The sequence below is a fragment of the Etheostoma cragini genome, chromosome 15, assembly GCF_013103735.1.
Source record: "Etheostoma cragini isolate CJK2018 chromosome 15, CSU_Ecrag_1.0, whole genome shotgun sequence".
NCBI classification, from domain to species: domain Eukaryota; kingdom Metazoa; phylum Chordata; class Actinopteri; order Perciformes; family Percidae; genus Etheostoma; species Etheostoma cragini.
This window is the reverse complement of record NC_048421.1, coordinates 10,254,792-10,273,000: the sequence shown is the minus strand read 5'-3', so window position 1 is coordinate 10,273,000 and position 18,209 is coordinate 10,254,792. Positions and strand designations below refer to the sequence as shown.

The following is an 18,209-nucleotide window of genomic DNA, read 5'->3' as shown; positions in this document are numbered from 1 at the left end:
TGTGTGTGTGTGTGTGTGTCTGTGTGTGTGTGTGTGTGTGTGTGTTTGTGTGTGTGTGTGTGTGTTTGTGTGTGCGCGTGTCTTTGTGTGTGTGCGTGCGTGTGTGTGTGTACTTGAGGTAATTTTGGCCTGATGATGGAGATAAAGTAATGGTTGTTTAATTTTCTGGAAGCCATAAACTTTAACAGTAAAGTTTAAGAAATACTTTGAAAATTTTGGAAATTCTTGGTCCTGATTGTAAGAAGTAAAATTTCCATGTCTTGTACTATTATCATAAAGCATGCCAAGGTGCTATATAACTACTGTATATATAAATACAGTGAAAGTAGTAAAAAGCTCACTCATTCCACAGAGAAGAGCACACAGCCTGGATTCAGAAACGGCGCTTTTAAACGAGCCGTCAGACGTTTCGTACGGTTGTAATGTCAGGAAGTGTAGGTAGAAAGGGTTGCGACAGTACCTGTTGAAGTCTTTCCCCGACTGCAATGACAGTACAGAGACTCCAAAAGAGTGAAAAATGCAAAGGCCCGGAAACAGCTAGCCCAGCTCTGTTGAAACGTAACAAAATATGCCAACCAGCATCTCTGAAGCTCACTTTTCAACACAAAGCATTGTGTTTGTTTCATCTGTACAAAAAAGAAAGTGTAAAAACAACTATTTGCTGTTTTTTTTTTGTTTTTTTGGGGTGTGGGGGGTATGTGTCAGACTGTTTCCCAGAGGCTGTGCTGGTTGCTTGGCAACTTCTCAGAGGCAAGACATAGTCCACCACCCCAAACCAAAGATAACCGGCAGCTTGTGGTAGCTTTTATTTAATACATAGACATCAAAGTGGCAACAACCTTCTCAAGTTTCTGTAATTATTTGTTTAAAATAAGTTTAACTAGTAGCTGTGTGGGTGATGGCTCTGAACTGACCTCCAACTGACCTCCAACCTTAGGTCACACTGCAGCAACAGTAACCATACACAGTATCTTACAACACCCGTGGTGACACTACAAATTGGACAAATTTCACACATTTCTGCAGAGTTATGCCCTTTTTTATATGTCCTCAATTGTTTGTAATGTAATACACACCCTAAACCTGCAACAACGGATTGTTCTGAAAACTTGGCAACAAGAAAAACAAGCTGTAAAACACAATAATTACATATAATCACATTTTAAGTTGATGTGGCAAACTTGTTAGCAAACAGTATATTTACACACCTTACAGTTACAGAGCAACATTAGTATTCATTTGGAGTCTTGTTCGTGTCCACGCAGTGTATTTAAGTCCAATATTCACTCTCTTTAAGCTCTGTGTTTGGTCTCCACCAACTATCTGGCTCCCCAATGTTCCTTAACTTGTGTCTGTCTGCTGTTTAGTGCTGAGCAGGTAGCACTGCCGTTTTTTAACAGCATCTGAAAACGGTGGGAGTGAAACAGTAAAGTTTTGTGCCCGAAAGACAATTGAACAATGAGCTCTTTAAAGCTCGGTGAAGCCAAGGAAAGCTGCAGATAATAATAAATAGGTAACAGTTCTTTGCAAATTCATCACCATGAGAAATCCCTTACAACTTGTCACATTGCTTCCACAGTATCTTATGATACATTTTTTATATTAAAATTGATTACAACCACTTTAAACATTTGTGCCAATGGTGAGTCCTAGTTGACAAAATACTGACGTGGGTCATACAGAGTAATTGTCAGCCCACGCCGTACAGGTTTTGTGGTTTTAATTCATTGAAAGTAATTATGCACGCAAAATCAGTTTCAGTAACTATTAAAACATTGTTTGTCACAGAAATTACTGAGAAAGTGGGAGTGAAGTATGAGTGGAGTAGTGGAGAGAAGTGACATCATCGCCTTAAACTTAATAAATTCAATCTGGCGCCGATTCCCCCAAGCGTGAGCTACCCAAACCCCTCTGCTCTTCTGTGAAAGAAACATTATGCTATAGTTAAATTCTTTAGTTGTTTCTCATCCCTTACTCATGCACAAAAATAGATGGCTCTGTTGTTGGAAAGTTCCCCACTGCAGCACCACCTCAGGAAACTAAGGATCTCAAGTTTGGGGTCTTGTGGCCTCCCGTGTTGATTCTGGCTTGGAAGCGAGGGATCACAATGAGGGCATGGCGTGTTTCATGATTAGAACTTACGATGAATAATGAAGAGGACTGAAGAGAGGGAGCGAGATGACTGCATCTGCTGTGGCTGCCTCGCTCCTTGACATCATATTTGGCCCCCGACTGTCAGTCTTCTGGTCACTCCAACAAATATTTCCACTCTTTTCCATAGTTAAGCATTTTTTGCCTGGTTGCTTTTCCACAGGTCTCTGTTAGGTTACTTGATGCCTGTGTAAAAACTGGCAGGAAGAGAGAGTGAGACCAGAGGATGTCGTCAGTTAGATAAGGAAAATTCCCAAATAGTTAGACATTTTGCAAGCCAGTATGACTCGCCATTAGCAGGGTGGAAGTTACTGGATACAAAAGACGTAACAGGCACAACAACACAGATGTTGGATTGACATTAGGACACATGAAAGAAAGTGACACATCCAAAATCAGTAGAAAAATGATTTTGTCTCTTTCCACAGCCGAGTCCCCGGCTCCTGAGAACATTTCAAATGACCTCCCAGCATGACCATTCTGAGCTATTTCCCACACTGCAACTCTCGCTTTAGAACAAGATTTTACTTGCTAGCTGACATCTGGATTATTGTATCAACATTTGGTTTTAATTTGTTGAAAGAGGGCAGATTTGTCAAAGAAGTGCAATGTAAGCAGCCCCCTGTGTCCTTTACCCACTACAAACTCCAAAAGGGACTCAGGAATGGCCTGAACCTCCTTCCCCTTAATTACAGACATGCAATGCCAGGAATATTCTCAAAAGGAAGTGCCCGGCAAGACTGAGGGTCTCATTGCGGTAACTGGTGGGTGCTGTGGCAGTGACCCACATCCTCTGACACCCACCTCCTCTGCCCTGTTGCAAGCACACATCCCACATGACCTGACCAACGCATAGCTTTATTCAACTATCCATCCCCTCTGCTTTGTTTTGATCCATCCAAGCCACAGTCCAGGGGTAATTCCCATCGTTTTCCATTCATCTGTCCAGTTATTCCAATTTACTGGTGACAATGTGAGACAATGAATCAACATCAGTAAATTCGCCTCAGGGACAGGAGGAAAACATCTGCTTGAAAAAAAGGCCCCATTAAAATTACACCACATTCTGGGGTCAAATGGTCTGGACTGTCCTCAGTTTGGCATCACATCGTCCCTGTTAGTCACCATGAGTCTGCTGCTAACGTCTAAAAAGCATCATCACTGTCTTAGGTTGGTTTCAGTAAAACTGTTGCTGCCCTTGGAAAGTAATTTACAGGAACTTTTACTTTTACGCAACAGACCCATTCTGGTAGAATGTAATGTCAAATATTGTAGTAATTTCCTCCACAATGCTACCCGTGAATGACTAAGATGCCTGGGGCAGCACTTTATCTGATGAACAATTTGAACCAGAGGTTCTCAATTGTTTTTCAATTTTTTACACTTCTACAGTTATTTGAAAGAGAATATAATAGAAATGTGTTAGGAATATATTAGATATGTCTTAAAAATAGTTGTGCCTCAAAACAAAATGCAAAAAAACAATGCACTTGACATCAATTAAATTAGCTGCAAGTAAAACTGTAACTAAACAAAATGTCAAAGTCAAAAGGACTGATTTGAAATGCATTTCAGAACAATTTAACTGTGAAGCCTTTGAAGAAGGAAAACAAATGTTAATATCATGCTAATTTATATGTGTTGTGCAAACGTTTAACATGTACTTCCCCGTCAGTGCATCCAAGGTATGTTCACAAAAAGTTTGAAGTGAATCTGATCAACCCAGAAGAACTTTATTGTTGATTGTAGTTAAAGCAGCATTTATTGATTTCTTTTGGCTGGTTTGGGAACTAACTGTTAAGACAACGCTAACACAGTATCACCTCAATCTATTTGGCTTTTCAGCCACTGAACATAATCAGTTTATCTGCTGCTGAAAGAAGCCAATGAGAGTGAATCACAACAGTTAAGTTGTGGGCCTTAAAAGAAAAACAATTCAATAGAAATGCCTAAACACTTTGTTCATTCATGGGAAGTTAGTATAGACTGTTAATATTTACAGTCTATGGAAAGTAGGTAATTTGTGGGTTCATCGTTAGGGGTTTGTGTTGTCATTCAACCCATTGATTTGAAAATACGTACCAGTGCAGTATTAAAATCAAATAAATGAATTACACTAAAATTACACAACTTAGTATTTTCCATTTTATTGTGTGTGATCACAACACACTTCCCTTTTTCTTACATAAGGGGCAAATGTAAAAATGCTGTAAGGGGATTGAAGTTTAAGGTCTTGAAAGATCATTAAATCACTCATACAACCCATTGAATAGAATTTCAAAATTCTGGGGCAAACCAAACAAATATAGTAGGCATGACTTGTGGAGGGTAATTACTTGTTGGGTAATATGACACAATAATGAAAACATACTACTGCGAGGGAGGGTTTATCTCTGCACACACTGCACCCCTTCTCTTCTCTGCTTCACTTCATAGTTTTCAGATTCATCTACCAACCCTTATAGAGCTGGCCCAGGTTTGCTTTGGACCAGCTCTTAGTTATGTTGTCATAGTTTTAGACTGCCGGGGGACTTTCTTCCTTTGACACACTGAGCCCCTCTCCCTTTCCATCTGTGTGTATCCATGTCCCAGTGATGCTTGTTACTAACTCAGCTCTGGGGAGCTTATTCCCAAGAGTCTTTGTATTTTTTTACACCCAGTTTTCAGAGGACTTGGGTGGCACCTAAATCATGGTTGCAACTGTCACCGTGATCTTGCTCCGCACCCTGCTACGTCCTGCTACATCGTGTAACACCCTGCAATGATACACCATGAACTATTAAAACTGCTATTTCTAGTCATAGGTCTATTATCTTTATTGTGACTAGAATTGCCACTGTTCATCACACCCCTAACCGGCACCATCAGACACCGCCCACCATGAGCCTGGGTCTGTCCCAGGTTTCTCCACAAAAGGAAGTTTTCCTCACCACCCGAGGTTTCTCCCTAAAAGGGATTTTTTTCCTTGCCACTTTGGCACCACGTGCTTGCTCTTGGGGGAATTACTGGAGTTGTTGGGTCTTTGTGAGTTATAGAGTGTGGTCTAGACCTACTCTCAGTAAAGTGTCTTGAGATGACTCTTGTTATGATTTGCTACGATGAATAAAATGTAATGGAATTCACATTGATATGTTACTTGCAGCAAAACAAGTGATGAATGATCTGAACTTTCCCTCTTACTCTAGTGAACACGTTACATTGCACGTGACCTGGCACAGTATTCATTTTGGATGAATCACAGCTGCTGTACAGTGCTCTCTCCTGTGTCAGACTACATCATTGCTAGAAGTTTGCACAACCCTGGAACATGAGTGCATGTAGAGGAGTCATCTTTAAATATACACAGTTATCATGTTAGGATTGACACTGATCAATTATCTCATGTCATGCTTTGGTGCGCCAAAAGTCACTAACACTTCTCAGAAACCCATGATTCAGTTTTGGGTGGCTGTTGTACCCACCTGTCCAGACATGTAGGCCCTCATGTTATCAAAGTGTGACTGTCAGTTGTGTGTGAAGACTTGAAGACTGTCTGGCGTGTGGTGCAATGCTCGGGGAAGATTCCATGATTCATGAAGAGGAAACTGTTATTATGCTTGATCAAATTCATGTAATCACATCCCTTTCACAATCAGTACTTTATCTGATGGTGCTGAATAAAGCCAACATGTTGGGAGGTTGTTGTTTTCATACTGTTGGTGTGTGATGATAAACAGGACTATTTTGCATGAAAAGAAGTAAACTGGGAATAGCAAGATTTGAAGTATTTTAGCGAGCCACCTAAAAGGAATAGACTTTATGGGATATGGGTTTTTGCCTGTTAAGTATAAGGCTACAGCAAGTAGCCCTTGTCACATCTTGGCTTAGTACAGAGATGGGAAAATAGAGTCAGAATCCATCAGATATCACGGACCCAAAATTGACAACTCTCACAGCCCAAACAGTGTCCAGTACTAGTGAAGCTTTAAATCAGTCTGATGATTAATTTAACTTAGCTCCACTTGTAATTTGGTGTGTCTCAAACCGTGATAAACTCCAGGTCAGGATTTTATAGTTGTTAAAAAACAAAGCACTGACACACACAGAAAATTATTTAGAAATCACTTTTTTATTTGCCATATAAATGAAATCAGTAAAGGCTACTTGACTGCAAGGTGATACATGTGTAGCTATTTGAAAAAACAAAAGAATAATGAAAGAAATCACATGGTTATTATATTGTAGAATCATTGTAATCTATGGAATAATAAGCAGACAAATTGATCAGATGTGAGAAATATTGAGCCTGGCCTTGCTATTGAATCAGACATACTCTGGTCTCACCACGAAGCGGTAGGTGTACTGGTTATCCGGACAGGGATAGGTCAGAACCTTGGACCCATTCACATAAGCCGTGTTGGCCTTGAAGTCCTGGACATGACAGATGTACTTGCCTTGGCAGATAAGCAGGAGCCGGTTACGAAAGATGATGTTGCTCGGATCGGTGAGGCGGTTGTGGGTAATCAGACTTGCCATAGGCAACGAGTCGCACCTCAGGCCTCGGTTTGAACATTCATATTGGTTATTGAAGACATTTGCCTCCCAGTTAACCATGTTGCGCTTAAAGATTAGACTGTTGTGGGCAGGTGTGCTGAGCGACTTGGTTGGGGTTTGATACCCCCTGTGTTGATAGTGATTCAAACGGCTTGTTTGATCTGGAGTTATAACAGTGCTCCATGGCTTAGAGGTGTAGAACCTTGGCTTGAAATGATCATCTTCTCTGCTGAACTTTGGGTTGGAAATCAGATTGCTAAAAAGAAGAACATTAAACTGGAATGCTTTCAAGATGTTTTCACGATACACTTTCTCATGAGTGCTGTAGAGGGAAGAGTTGTACTCCAGGTCATACAGTACTTCTGCGGGGATCATAGGGAAACGTATGCGATTCAACAGGTCAAGTTGGGTTTTCAAACTGGTCGAGTTGCCCTTCTCTGTGATCCAGCTCTCCACAGTCTGAAGCACAAAATATTCATCTGGCACCACCAGGTCTGAGCGGGTTAGAAGGGATCCAAGGAGGTCAACGGAGAGGTCGGTCCAAGCTGGTGACCTGGTAAGATTTTGGTAGTTCCAGGCCAGATACTGAATACAGTTCTCCTGGAGGACCAAGTCCCCAGTCTCCTCTGCATATTCGTAAAGGGACACCTGGGTGTTAAACAAGGGGTCTTCTGGGAGGATTTTAGAGAACAGCCGGCCTGTGTCCTCCATCAGCTGCTTCACCCCAAACTTATATGCCATCCAGTGGAGGCACTGGGCAGAGGAGAAGGTCACATCCACCTTGCGGGTGTAAATGTACCTATTAAGATTGTAGAATATTTATTAGTTTTTTTTAGATGTATTCCAGTGAGTTTGCTTTCTGTTTCTCTCTCACAAAACATAGAGATGGTATCAATGAATTCTGTATATTAAATTGTTACAAGTCATTGTAGTTAAGTGTACCTGATGAAGGAGGTAAAATGTGGTTGGCAAGACTGGCTGATGGGGACCGTGATGCTCGTCATTCCCTCTGAAGCATTGAAGAGTGGGAATTGTGAGAGGATCATTTTGTGTGTGCAAATCGTTGTCGTAACCATCTCCGGGACCCCATCCTCATTTCTGTTTCCAGTTGCACTCTGGACCAAGATCTGGAAGTCACAGCCATTCCCGCTCTCAAAGATTTGTCCGAGTTCATCAGACAGACTAATGCTGTGGTCCAGTGAGTGTGTAGAATCACTGATGGTCAGATTGGTGCCTGTAACCACAAATCATTTCATCCATTAACATTTGATAAAGCATTGAGAGTAGGAAGAGAGTTTAGATGCATACCAGTTGTTTCACAAATAACTCCAACGTCCTCTTTGTGACTGCAGTCGGTTGTTCCCCAGCTTTTGAACGCACATTTAAACAGGTGGTTCTCTGTGCCTTTACATGTTAAATCATCCAGCCAAATAGGTCCAGATGCTATGATGTAAAAAAGGGAATATTGTTAATTGTTATGGCATTAACACATCAAACAGTGACCTTTCTGGTGGCTGAATGAATTTGTGGCATTAGTATTGAGCCACAGCTCCTAACTCATTACAATAATTTCACTGCCCTCTGGTGGGGAGTAAATGGAAGTAGAGGGCACCTTTTCCGTAGTTCTTCCCAATGACGACAGTCTTGGCTCCGGGGAAGTGGAGCTGACGACACACCACTTGGGCCTCGGCCATGTCCCAGCCATCGTCACACACCGTTCCCCAATTACCCTCATGGTAGATTTCCACACGGCCCTCAGAAGCACTGCCGCCAAACAGCCTCACGTCACCTTCCTGCGGCACAGGGTTTCTTTCTCTATCTGTGTGCAAACACAGGCATAGGATTCTAACCAAGGCCATGACAGCAGACAGATTATATAACATTTGGTTGAGTGAGCATGGTCAGAATATCTTTCCCCTAAATCCCGCTTAAGGCTGTTTTAAAGACATTCTGAAATATACATAACTTATTACATGTTAGGGTAGGCCTGCATTTATTTATTGTTAAATACTGCTGAGTATCATGCATTGATGTAATGTTTAATAGACTTACATACCAGTGGAAGGACAATCCATTCATCACATTTTTTACTGCCACTTGGTCACTCTAACATTTTAAGATGCGTATGGTGTGTGGTGTCTTATATGGCAAAGACACATTTACATTTTATGCAAATCTAATAGACAATAAAGTAATCTGAATAGAAAGGCACAAAACATAAGCATTGCATAGTTTATAGTTATACATTGAAAACTAGTACAGTATCAAGACTACTTTTCCTTTCCATATAACTCATTTTCATGTCAAGGCAAAAATGTAAGCAATTTATTTAGTTTTCACACGAAGGAGATATGCTTCGGACTCACTGAACAAGTTAAATCCCGGTGCACTTTCAGAGACATCATGGAGAAGTAGCAGAAGCCACAGAGTGAATATGTTTCTTTGTGCAAGCATTTCCAACCGCCAGTGTGGGACTCTGACACAGACAGTCAATGACAAAGAAGAATAGGCAATGTTAGAAATATGCTTAACTTCCCAATTTAAGATTACGCTTTGCATGGTTTTGACCCTAATCAAAAGCACGAGCAAGAGCAGAACTCTGGTGCTGTTTTGGTCTTTTTGCGTATGAATCAATAGATTTATTTCTTAAAAGGTTGAATAGATTTATGTTTTCATTAAGATGGGTATGACATTTATTTTAACTGGCTGTACTAAATCTGTGAAAGAAAAGAACATTCAAAAACTTAAATCAAAATACGCTGAATCCTTACATATAATAAAAGCACATTACCTTCTCCCCTTATAAAGTTATGAAGTGCTGTTGTCCCAAAATGTGACTCTCTCTAGCTCTTTTGAAGTCTGGGACACAAATCCCACCCCTTTTAAAGCAAAAATAGGGCGAACTTCTCAATTCCCGCCACTTTCCCTTAAGTTTCGTTTCAGATAAAAGCAGAACATCATGGGCTTGCACAACAGTTTCAGTCTAGTCGCAACTTGTTTGAGGTCAATGTGTCGCTTTTGTTGAACAGAGGCCTGTACTATCCTCAGTAGTATCCCCACTATAAATCCTCAGTTTTTGAATTCACAATTGCTGAAATTTATGGACATTGTAACATTCAAAACTGCACAATTTATGTTTAAAGTTAAAGAAAATAATTTGCCTTGGAACGTACGTGTAATGTTTAAGAAAAGAGACGGGGGATATCATCTAAGAGGACATTATATCTTTAAGCAACGTCTTGTGCGAGCTACTGTCAAAAGCATGTGTATTTCAGTTTGTCGGGTGACCTTTGGAATGGACTGAACAATGAGTTCAAAACTAGATTAAAGAAATCATTACTGGACCAATACAGAAAATAGACCTTAACACAGGAATGGAATTCTAATTTAACAGTATTGTTATTGTTGTAAGTTATTGTTTATTGTAAGACCTGAAAGATTGTATGCTGCGTATCTATTTACTTTGCAATGGTACGATTTTGTGAAATAGGGGCAGGACCAAATAAGCGATCTGCCACAATACAAGGCAAAATAAATAAAGAATTTTATATATTATCATTTTTACATTCCTTTTTTATTGTTTCAAAGTACCCTTTGAGGGACATGCACATCATTTGTTTAGAATCTACTATTATATCATAATAATCCTCTTTACTTGTATTATTATATCAGATGTATTTACTCATTTTTGTTGTTTATATGCATGTTTGTTCTGGTTTCCCAATCCAGCGTGCGTTCACATTAAAGAGGCAGTATTTGCACAGCAAAACTGAAGTTACCTCGTTAACGTCAAATCTGGCTTCATAGTACAGGCTTCTGGCCTCTGGTTTCGCACACAGGCTGTTTATTAAAGGACAAGCACCAGTAAATAGGAATCAAGATTTTTACTAAAAGAAATAATCCCACCCAAAACATTACACAATTGATTTTTCACCAAAATTTCCTTCAAATATTGTTGAGTTTTATAAAGTATAAAAACAGACCTTTAGTTATTGAATTGAAAACAACATGTTTGATGTGTACAGAATAATGTTTGACATGGAGCAAAGGAGGAAAAAAACCTTTGACCTTTTGAGTGTACAGTATGTGCGTGAAACTGTGTGTTTTAAGAAAAGAAATCACAGTCTGATAAATCATTCATTTGTACATTCATTATAAGAAAGGCTCCAGGACTCTTAAGGGCCACATTGGTCCTAGGGTGGAGATGATCCCCCACCAGACGTTCTGGCACTTTCTCAAACCCAAAACGAGACGACCAGAAGTTACAGTCTCAGCCTCTACGCGTACTGAGGGCGATCCTTTAAGGATTGGAGTTGTGTCTTAATGAGGAAGCAGCGAGTACAGTAACTTTAACAGTGACTTGATTGTAAACAAAATAAAATAACAGTGCAGTGGCCTCAAGAACGAGTCTTTCAGTCTATATGAACTCCAAGCCCTCATATTTTACATCCCCGATCTTGGTTTCAGGTAAAAGGATGCGTCCGTCAAGCGTGAAGGCCATGATGTATGTGGCAATCTTTCCGGCGTCTTCCTCTGACTTGAGAGCCAGGAGGATCTGGTCATCTGTATTGGGGACAAACTTGAAGGAAGAGAATCCGTGAGTGCGGTTGAGTGGACCCACTCGACTTACAATGATGTCCTTGAAATCTGGGGAGCAGGTAAGGACGAGGTTTGTGCCTCGACGCTCGTCTGCAGTCTCCTCGTAGCGCTCCTCGCTGGCGCGGCGAGGGAGGAAAAACCAGCGCTGCAGGATGTCGCTCCACGCTGCTGACTCGTGGATGAGATACCCTGCGGAGATTCAGGGGAATACCGTAAACAAAGGGAAGGAAATAAAAGCGATGGTAAGCAAAACCAGATTTACATGCTCACCTGGAGGCTCTATCCCTGCAGCGGACTTGAGGGATTTGTACTTGGGAACCCAGTTCTCATGTTGTACATCCCCTCGGAAGCCCACTACTTTGACCCACTCTGGGTTGTTGTTGACAAACTCGCCTTGAGTGGTGGTCCACTCTTTCCCCAGACCGCCGACATACAGGTGCTTGTCCTTGACCGCCAGCCACTCGGCTTTGAACCCTATCAGGAGAAAGTGCATAGGTACCAAGTAAGCACATACAATACTCAATTACAAGCAACAGTCCTGCATTTAAGTAAAACTACAAAAGTGTTATCAGCAGATACTTAAAGCATTAATCAAGCACTAATAATGTAGACAAATGGATGCTTTCATTGACATATTATGTGTTAGATTACATGATTGTTAATGCAGATATCTCAATGTTTAAAGCTATGGTGTGTAGTTCCTGCCACCCTTATGAGGAATTCTAAGGAATGACAACTAAATGTCGGTAGGAGTAAAAAGTACAATATTTCATATTTCACAAAATGGAAAGCACATGTGTGAGTGGAGGGTAATGCAGACCTTTGGCAACGCTGCCGTCACCGTCAGGTAAGATGACCCAGGGCACAATCTTGTCACCGTCAATTTGGTAGACGATGCCCGTCCTGTCATCGACGCTGTAGAGCTTCCCGTTGAACACCACCAGCTCAGACAGCTCCATACCCCTGCCCTTCTCCGAAAGGTGGCTTTCAAGCACCACCCTGTCCGCATCCCATTCAACCGCTACCTTGTCGCCACTTTGGGACACCAACAGGTGCCCCCGTCGCATGTAGCTGAACCACGTCAGCTTTTTATTACTACGAGAACTTGTGTCCAGATCGGCAATGACCCCAATGCGGTAGCGGGTGCCCTGCGGCGTTTGCTCCGGTCGACTGAGAGGGTAGGTGTCGTTGTAATGGGAATCGGACCACTGGGTGTCACTGTGAATGGCTCTCCAGCCGGGTGAGTCGTAGGAGTGGGAGCGCAAACCCATGCTTAAGTGGATGAAGAGCAGGATAAGCACAGCCAGGGAGAAGGCCACTGCCACAATGGGCCTCCATTTAAGGCGGAAACGAGGGTCAGTGGTGTTGGCCATGGAAGCCAACATAGGGAGTCCTCCGACGGAGATCCGTAGAGTGTCTAAAGGCTCATTCTGCTCCAGTCGGGTGAAGCCTGCAGGAGCAGGCATGGAGGACGGAGGCCTGGGGAGACCTAAAGAGAAATAGAGAGAGATGGGAAGTCACGCCTACTTGTACAACAAAAAACTGACTGAATGAGTGATGGATTACAGTTTCTACTAGTCTTTAATAGCTTTTATTTAAGGTGCCCCTATAGCTCTAGAAGTAGGTCAATTTGGTTCTCCTGTTATTAGATCAACAGCAAAACCATTAATATTTTTCTTAAAAAGGTCCTGTATGCGTGTTCCTTGACTATGAAGGCTCTTATATATCTTATGGACAGGAGGAGGAAATGATATTGGTGAAAGAAAAGAAAATTCTCGCACACTGTCCTATTTATTTGCAATAAACTTTAATTGAACTTATACAAAATAAAGTTTATTGCAGGTAAATTAGGACAGTGTGTGGGAATGTTCTTTTCTCTCATGTATGGATCCTTCAAAGACGTCTTCTAAAGTCAATATCACAGTTTGAAAAGGCACAACAAAAATGAATGAATTATCAAATCTCTTGTTAATGCTATAAATGTGTAAAAAAAAAGAGTATTTGTCCACATCAAAATCTTTTCTTTTTTTCCTGTAAAACAAAAACAAAATCTTCTCACTTTGCCCTGTGTGCATGTTGTCCATGTTGTCTCTCTCTCCCTTTGGGTGTGTTTGTTTCCTTCCTCCGTATCTGTGTGAATGATGTGCTTATGCAACATTTCATCTGCTACGTTTTGTCTCATTTGTATATTTTGACCTCTTTCCAGGTTTCCATAGGTGGAGAGGAGGTCCTGTGGCTCAGGTCCTATGTGTTTGTTGTTTGTCTGTTACAATCGATCCCTTTAAAGTAAGAACTTTTGCAAACAGTAGCCATTGTAGTCCCAAGTGACGGGATACTGGCATATTCTAAAACATAGTGTAACAAGAGCAGTGGAGAAGCGTCAGAAAGTCAAAACCGGCACAGTAATATCCATTACAGAGCAATATCTATCTAAAAGTTGTTAACTTTCAGTTGTTGTTAACGTTTAGCAACCAAGTCTCCTGGAAATATCAGACTAAGTAAAGACGTAGCAGCAGAGGCCCTGAGTGTATTCAATTGAGCTGTGGTGTGTTGTATTACTTATGAATTCAACTTTTCATTTGTAAAAAGAAGGAATGTGTTTTTTTTTCTTTAAAAGGTTACATTTTCTCGCTTTTATATGGTTATTTTTGTCCTCAAATACAGGTCCCCATTGAGATTATACAGGATAGTTTATTATTAGGAACAATCCATAAATTGAGCTGTACACACACAGCTGGAATTTAGAGCTGCAGAGTTTCAGTTGACAGGAAATAGCTGCTAAACCTGCTTTGCCCTGTGAGAAAATACCAATACTAAACCACAGGGCTTGTTCCCTTATCCTTCACTACACTGTTTGTATACCATGTATAGACTTTTTTTAAATGTTAAAATTAAAAGTAAGAAAGTCAAAATCCAATTCAATAAAAAAAACATCTTCGTACAATGTAAATGATCTGAAGACTAAGTTTCTTTCAAACACACTCCGGCCCTGCCTAAAACGAGACATGTGAGTGTTTAAACTCACATACTCTCCATAAGCACACTCTCTCCGCCAATCATTCATTTAAGCCTGTATTTTAAATTTGCTTAAGAGCTCACACAAGTGAGTGTATGCCGGGTCAAAGGGTACATGACAAGAAGCAGGAAGAAGCTCTGTTGTAGGTTTGGTGACTATTAAGTGGCCACCATGGTGATTGTCGACGTGGAGGCTGGGTGGAGCCAGTTCAGTGACAAGGAGGGGAGGGCCGCTGTGAACAGGTAAAAGTAGGAACAGCCAGCTAGTCCGGCACAAACCACCGTTCAAGCACTGCTCTCATTTGTTACATACAGTATTAATGATGAAGTAAATCACCAACCATTTTGATAATCAATTACTCATTCAAGTCAATGACATATTCATATCAAGCAAGCACGTTTTGACAATTATTTGAATTTTTTCGGCATTTTACAGGCCAAACTGTTAATCAAAAGATAAACATATTCAACAAATAATTGTTAGTTGCAGCATTATTATCTAATATGAAAACTCAGCTTTTGGACTGTTGGTCGGATAAAAAATAAAAAAAAGACATTTAAAGACGCCACTTTGGGCTCTAGGAAATTGTCAGGGGCATTTTTCACTTTTTTCCTGAGTTATAATAAACCAAGTGATTAGTGGATTAGTTTCAAGAACAATATCAGAAGAATAATAAATAATAAAATGAATTGTTAGTTGGGGCCCAAGTTCTGTTAGGCAAATTTAATTTTCATTTAACTTGACATAACTGACTGGGCAGAGTTATGTGATGTTGCAGGCACAAAGGTCTCAGAAATCCAACTGATATTTGTCTAAACACACAAACTAATGAGACCTTGTCTGTCTACACTTGAGGGGTAACCGCCAAGCTGTGTAGAGTAGAAATGTGTGCAATCTGCTCCTAACCAAATTCCAGGCACATCTATACTCGGCCTCAGGAGCGTCACACTCTGTGGCCTAAACGTGGCTGCATTTCTTCGAGAGGAGCACAGGAGCAGAAAGACCCTTTCATGAGAGGGCCCCGAGCCAAACAGCAGTCCATTATGGCAGCACCATCAGGGGCCGCACTCCGAGGCACGAAAAAACTGTCCTCGCTAAAATACACCAACAAGTGGCAGATATTTAGGAGGTTAAAAGACCGTTCTGATTCTGATTTAGCCAAAATGAACTTCACTGAAACTAAATTATGTTCTTACCCTTTCGTCTCCTCTTGCCGTGTGTCATCTCTATCCTTAAAGCAGACCTTCACAATCAGTCCTGATGTCTTTCTGCTCACAGATTATTTGCTGTGGAACCATGGCTAAGGATTGACACAATGCTTATGAACTTTAACTAGAGTTAAGAGGATTATGTTCCGGTCCAAAGGGGCAAACCGTGCAAGAGGCCGACACAATTCACCAAGTTATCGTTTTCTGGCCTGCACATTAACTTCACCTGCACGAAAAGGTGGAAAGCTGAAAATCCTACTGACTAAATAGAAGTTAAAAGCAAACCTGCTGTCACTACAAGAAATGGAAACATGTACGTAATGGAGGTGTTTCTGTGATGCAATCAGCCCTCTGAGTACAGGGACTGGACTGGGGACAGAGATCAGCCTGATAACAACAGCATAGCGTTACACAGTCAACAGGGAGGCTACTGCAACTCAAACAAACGTTTATTGTAGTCAGATTTGTTAAGATCTGATTCCTCCTTATGTCCAAAAATATGTTAAGAGTTTGAGATGTGAATTATTAATTAACAAGCAACAAAGGGTTCACATTGTTTACATTCAGACTGACAAAATATGCAATTTAGATTTGGGAGATATGATATTATGCTTTGTAGAGGAATCAGAAATGTTCCATTTCTGCTATACAGTTTGTATGAGCTAGCTGTCTATTGAATATCTCTGTCGGCATAACTATTGTGGGTAATATTGAAAATCAGTGAGCAAGAAACAGCAATATTTGCAGCAGTATTGCATACATGTTTTACAAGTTTGTGAATAATAGTATTTAATTTAATAATAATAATAATAATAATAAGTATTTCATTCATTGGGTTAGCTAGAAGAGACACTCCACATCTAGTTATTGTAACTATAAATGTTTACTAATAAGAGCTTCCAAAAGGTTTTGGTATAAAACCAAGGTCCATGGTGACATCATCAAAATATTTGTTTTGTCCAGCTGCCAGTCCAAAATCCCAGAATATTCCATTCACAATGACATAAAACAATAAGAAGAAAATCCTTATCACGCTTGTTGCCCAATGTATCGATTATTTGACTAAGTGTTTAAGCGCTAAGTATGAACTACTAAACATGCAACTTCTGAGCAGGACTTGGCAATGTATCAATATTAGACTAGATAGATTGTCTAACTAGATCTAACTAGTCTGTTCTAGCTATTATTTGCCTTTAAGCACTTAATCCTTATATTCACATGATTGATGAATATTTCTCTAAAACCTGATTGTGAAAATATTGAGTTAAAGCACCAATTGTCAACCCTACAATACCATTGCGATATCGACATTGAGGTATTTGGTCAATATTATCGTGATATCTGATTTTCTTCATATCGCCGAGCCAAGTGGTTCTCATAGTTATGTTGGACAATGGCGTTGCATAATATCCAACATGAAGGTTTACAGTGCCTCCTTGACTGCATGAACAGTTGTCTAATTCTGGACAGAGTCCTGTCGTGACACAAGCGCCTATAAAATATAACGCTGGTGGTTTCCTGATGTCAAAATGCGAGTATGCTCTGTGCTGTCATACAGGATGACATCTGGGGAGGTGAACTTCAAAGGAAACAGATCAAGGACAGAGGGAGTGTGTGTGAGGCCCATACATAGTTCACTTATTGCAGCAGGGCCTAAACCTCTGTATATCAAGCCGCCGCCATACATATGTGCTTTAGATGACCTGATTTTGTGGCATTATCCAATGAGAAGATGCTTAATAGATCCACAATATTGATATTAGAGTCTTTTCCCTTTAGTTTGCAGACCACTGGGGCCAGATATTCCCACATTGAGCTGCAGGCCTTTAATTCATTAAAGATCTGAGCAAAGTAGTTTAATATGGTATAATCTGTTAGTAGAGTTATTTTGTGGCGATTTTAGGTCTCCGTCTATAGTATAGTCGATACTGTATGTATGTATAGTATCGTTATGTGTTAGCTGACCTGAAAAGATGCCATCACAAATGGCTGCGTAAATAAGCGAACTGAAACTTTCTCGTTTTGTTTCCTACTCACCGCAGATGTTAGATGTTCAGCTCACAGTCCGTACGGTAGCTGTACCATTATTGTATCGCTTCCTTCTTCGGCTCCTTTTCCTCCGTCCCCAGTTTTCCAGACAGCCGCTCATTACTTCCTGTATGTACTGATGACGTCGGCAGCGTGCACTGCTTGCTTGCGCGCGGTGGATGCACGGATGCGAAAGAGGGTTTGTCAAACGGGGCCTTCAAGTGCTGTCAGACATTTGACAACTACGAGCCGAGACTTTACACCGTCATTAAAAATACTTTATTGACAAGCGGAATAAAATGTGACACATGTTTAGGTTAAATTGTAACTACATTAACCAAGTTGTCTTTATTTTAAAGTGGCTGGGTGCATCTGAAGTAGGCACGAGGAACAGTAATGAACATAGTTAATGATTTTGGTCCTACACTTAATAAATAAACAACTTTAAAACTTGCTGTGATTAGAAACCTAGAATCTCGTTTTGGCAGTGTGAAAAATTAAGTAGTTTTTACAAAATACGAATGCTTTCACCAAATCGATATTAGATATTTATGTAAATAATAATCCACGCCTCATATGTTGCTTGATAGCAACATGCAGGATACTAATTACGATTCATTTACTTTGTTATCATCGTAGGAAAATGCCTATTTTCATGTTTGAAAATGATTTTT

General features: G+C 40.5%; 2 protein-coding genes across 7 annotated transcripts; both read right to left on the bottom strand.

Moving 5' to 3' along the window:
* Window positions 1–6,242: 6,242 nt before the first annotated feature.
* LOC117958651 (galectin-3-binding protein A-like) lies at window positions 6,243–9,705 on the bottom strand. 3 transcript variants are annotated; one of them, XM_034895160.1, is made up of 7 exons: window positions 9,476–9,705; window positions 9,051–9,160; window positions 8,632–8,634; window positions 8,297–8,503; window positions 7,993–8,127; window positions 7,627–7,918; window positions 6,243–7,483 (listed from the first exon to the last, which is right to left on the bottom strand). In XM_034895160.1, the coding sequence occupies exons 2-7, from the start codon at window positions 9,136–9,138 to the stop codon at window positions 6,454–6,456; spliced, it is 1,755 nt and encodes a 584-aa protein (XP_034751051.1). In that variant the 5' UTR covers window positions 9,139–9,160; window positions 9,476–9,705; the 3' UTR covers window positions 6,243–6,453. The 3 variants fall into 3 exon arrangements, with proteins under 3 accessions (XP_034751051.1, XP_034751053.1, XP_034751052.1); XM_034895162.1 differs by lacking the exon at window positions 8,632–8,634 and having other exon boundaries at window positions 6,454–7,483; window positions 8,297–8,499; window positions 9,047–9,160; XM_034895161.1 differs by lacking the exon at window positions 8,632–8,634 and having other exon boundaries at window positions 6,454–7,483.
* An 848-nt stretch (window positions 9,706–10,553) lies between these two features.
* Window positions 10,554–17,708, bottom strand: cant1a (calcium activated nucleotidase 1a). Of its 4 annotated transcripts, none has more exons than XM_034895165.1 (4): window positions 17,545–17,708; window positions 12,104–12,772; window positions 11,554–11,757; window positions 10,554–11,472 (listed from the first exon to the last, which is right to left on the bottom strand). In XM_034895165.1, exons 2-4 carry the CDS (start codon window positions 12,747–12,749, stop codon window positions 11,102–11,104), a joined length of 1,221 nt encoding a protein of 406 aa, XP_034751056.1. In that variant the 5' UTR covers window positions 12,750–12,772; window positions 17,545–17,708; the 3' UTR covers window positions 10,554–11,101. The 4 variants fall into 4 exon arrangements, with proteins under 4 accessions (XP_034751056.1, XP_034751054.1, XP_034751055.1 ...); XM_034895163.1 differs by lacking the exon at window positions 17,545–17,708 and adding an exon at window positions 15,496–15,637; XM_034895164.1 differs by lacking the exon at window positions 17,545–17,708 and adding an exon at window positions 13,343–14,292.
* Window positions 17,709–18,209: the final 501 nt, after the last annotated feature.

Excerpts from the sequence above, each read along its gene's own strand:
- LOC117958651 (XM_034895160.1), bottom strand. The coding sequence starts at position 9,138 with ATGCTTGCACAAAGAAACATATTCACTCTGTGGCTTCTGCTACTTCTC. Across the intron at positions 8,128-8,296 it reads TGGGAAGAACTACGGAAAAG|CATCTGGACCTATTTGGCTG; the intron begins GTGCCCTCTACT and ends TTTACATCATAG. Across the intron at positions 7,919-7,992 it reads AGTTATTTGTGAAACAACTG|GCACCAATCTGACCATCAGT; the intron begins GTATGCATCTAA and ends TTGTGGTTACAG.
- cant1a (XM_034895163.1), bottom strand. The coding sequence starts at position 15,523 with ATGACACACGGCAAGAGGAGACGAAAGG. Across the intron at positions 12,773-15,495 it reads CGGCAAGAGGAGACGAAAGG|GTCTCCCCAGGCCTCCGTCC; the intron begins GTAAGAACATAA and ends ATTTCTCTTTAG. Across the intron at positions 11,758-12,103 it reads TGACGGCAGCGTTGCCAAAG|GGTTCAAAGCCGAGTGGCTG; the intron begins GTCTGCATTACC and ends TTCTCCTGATAG.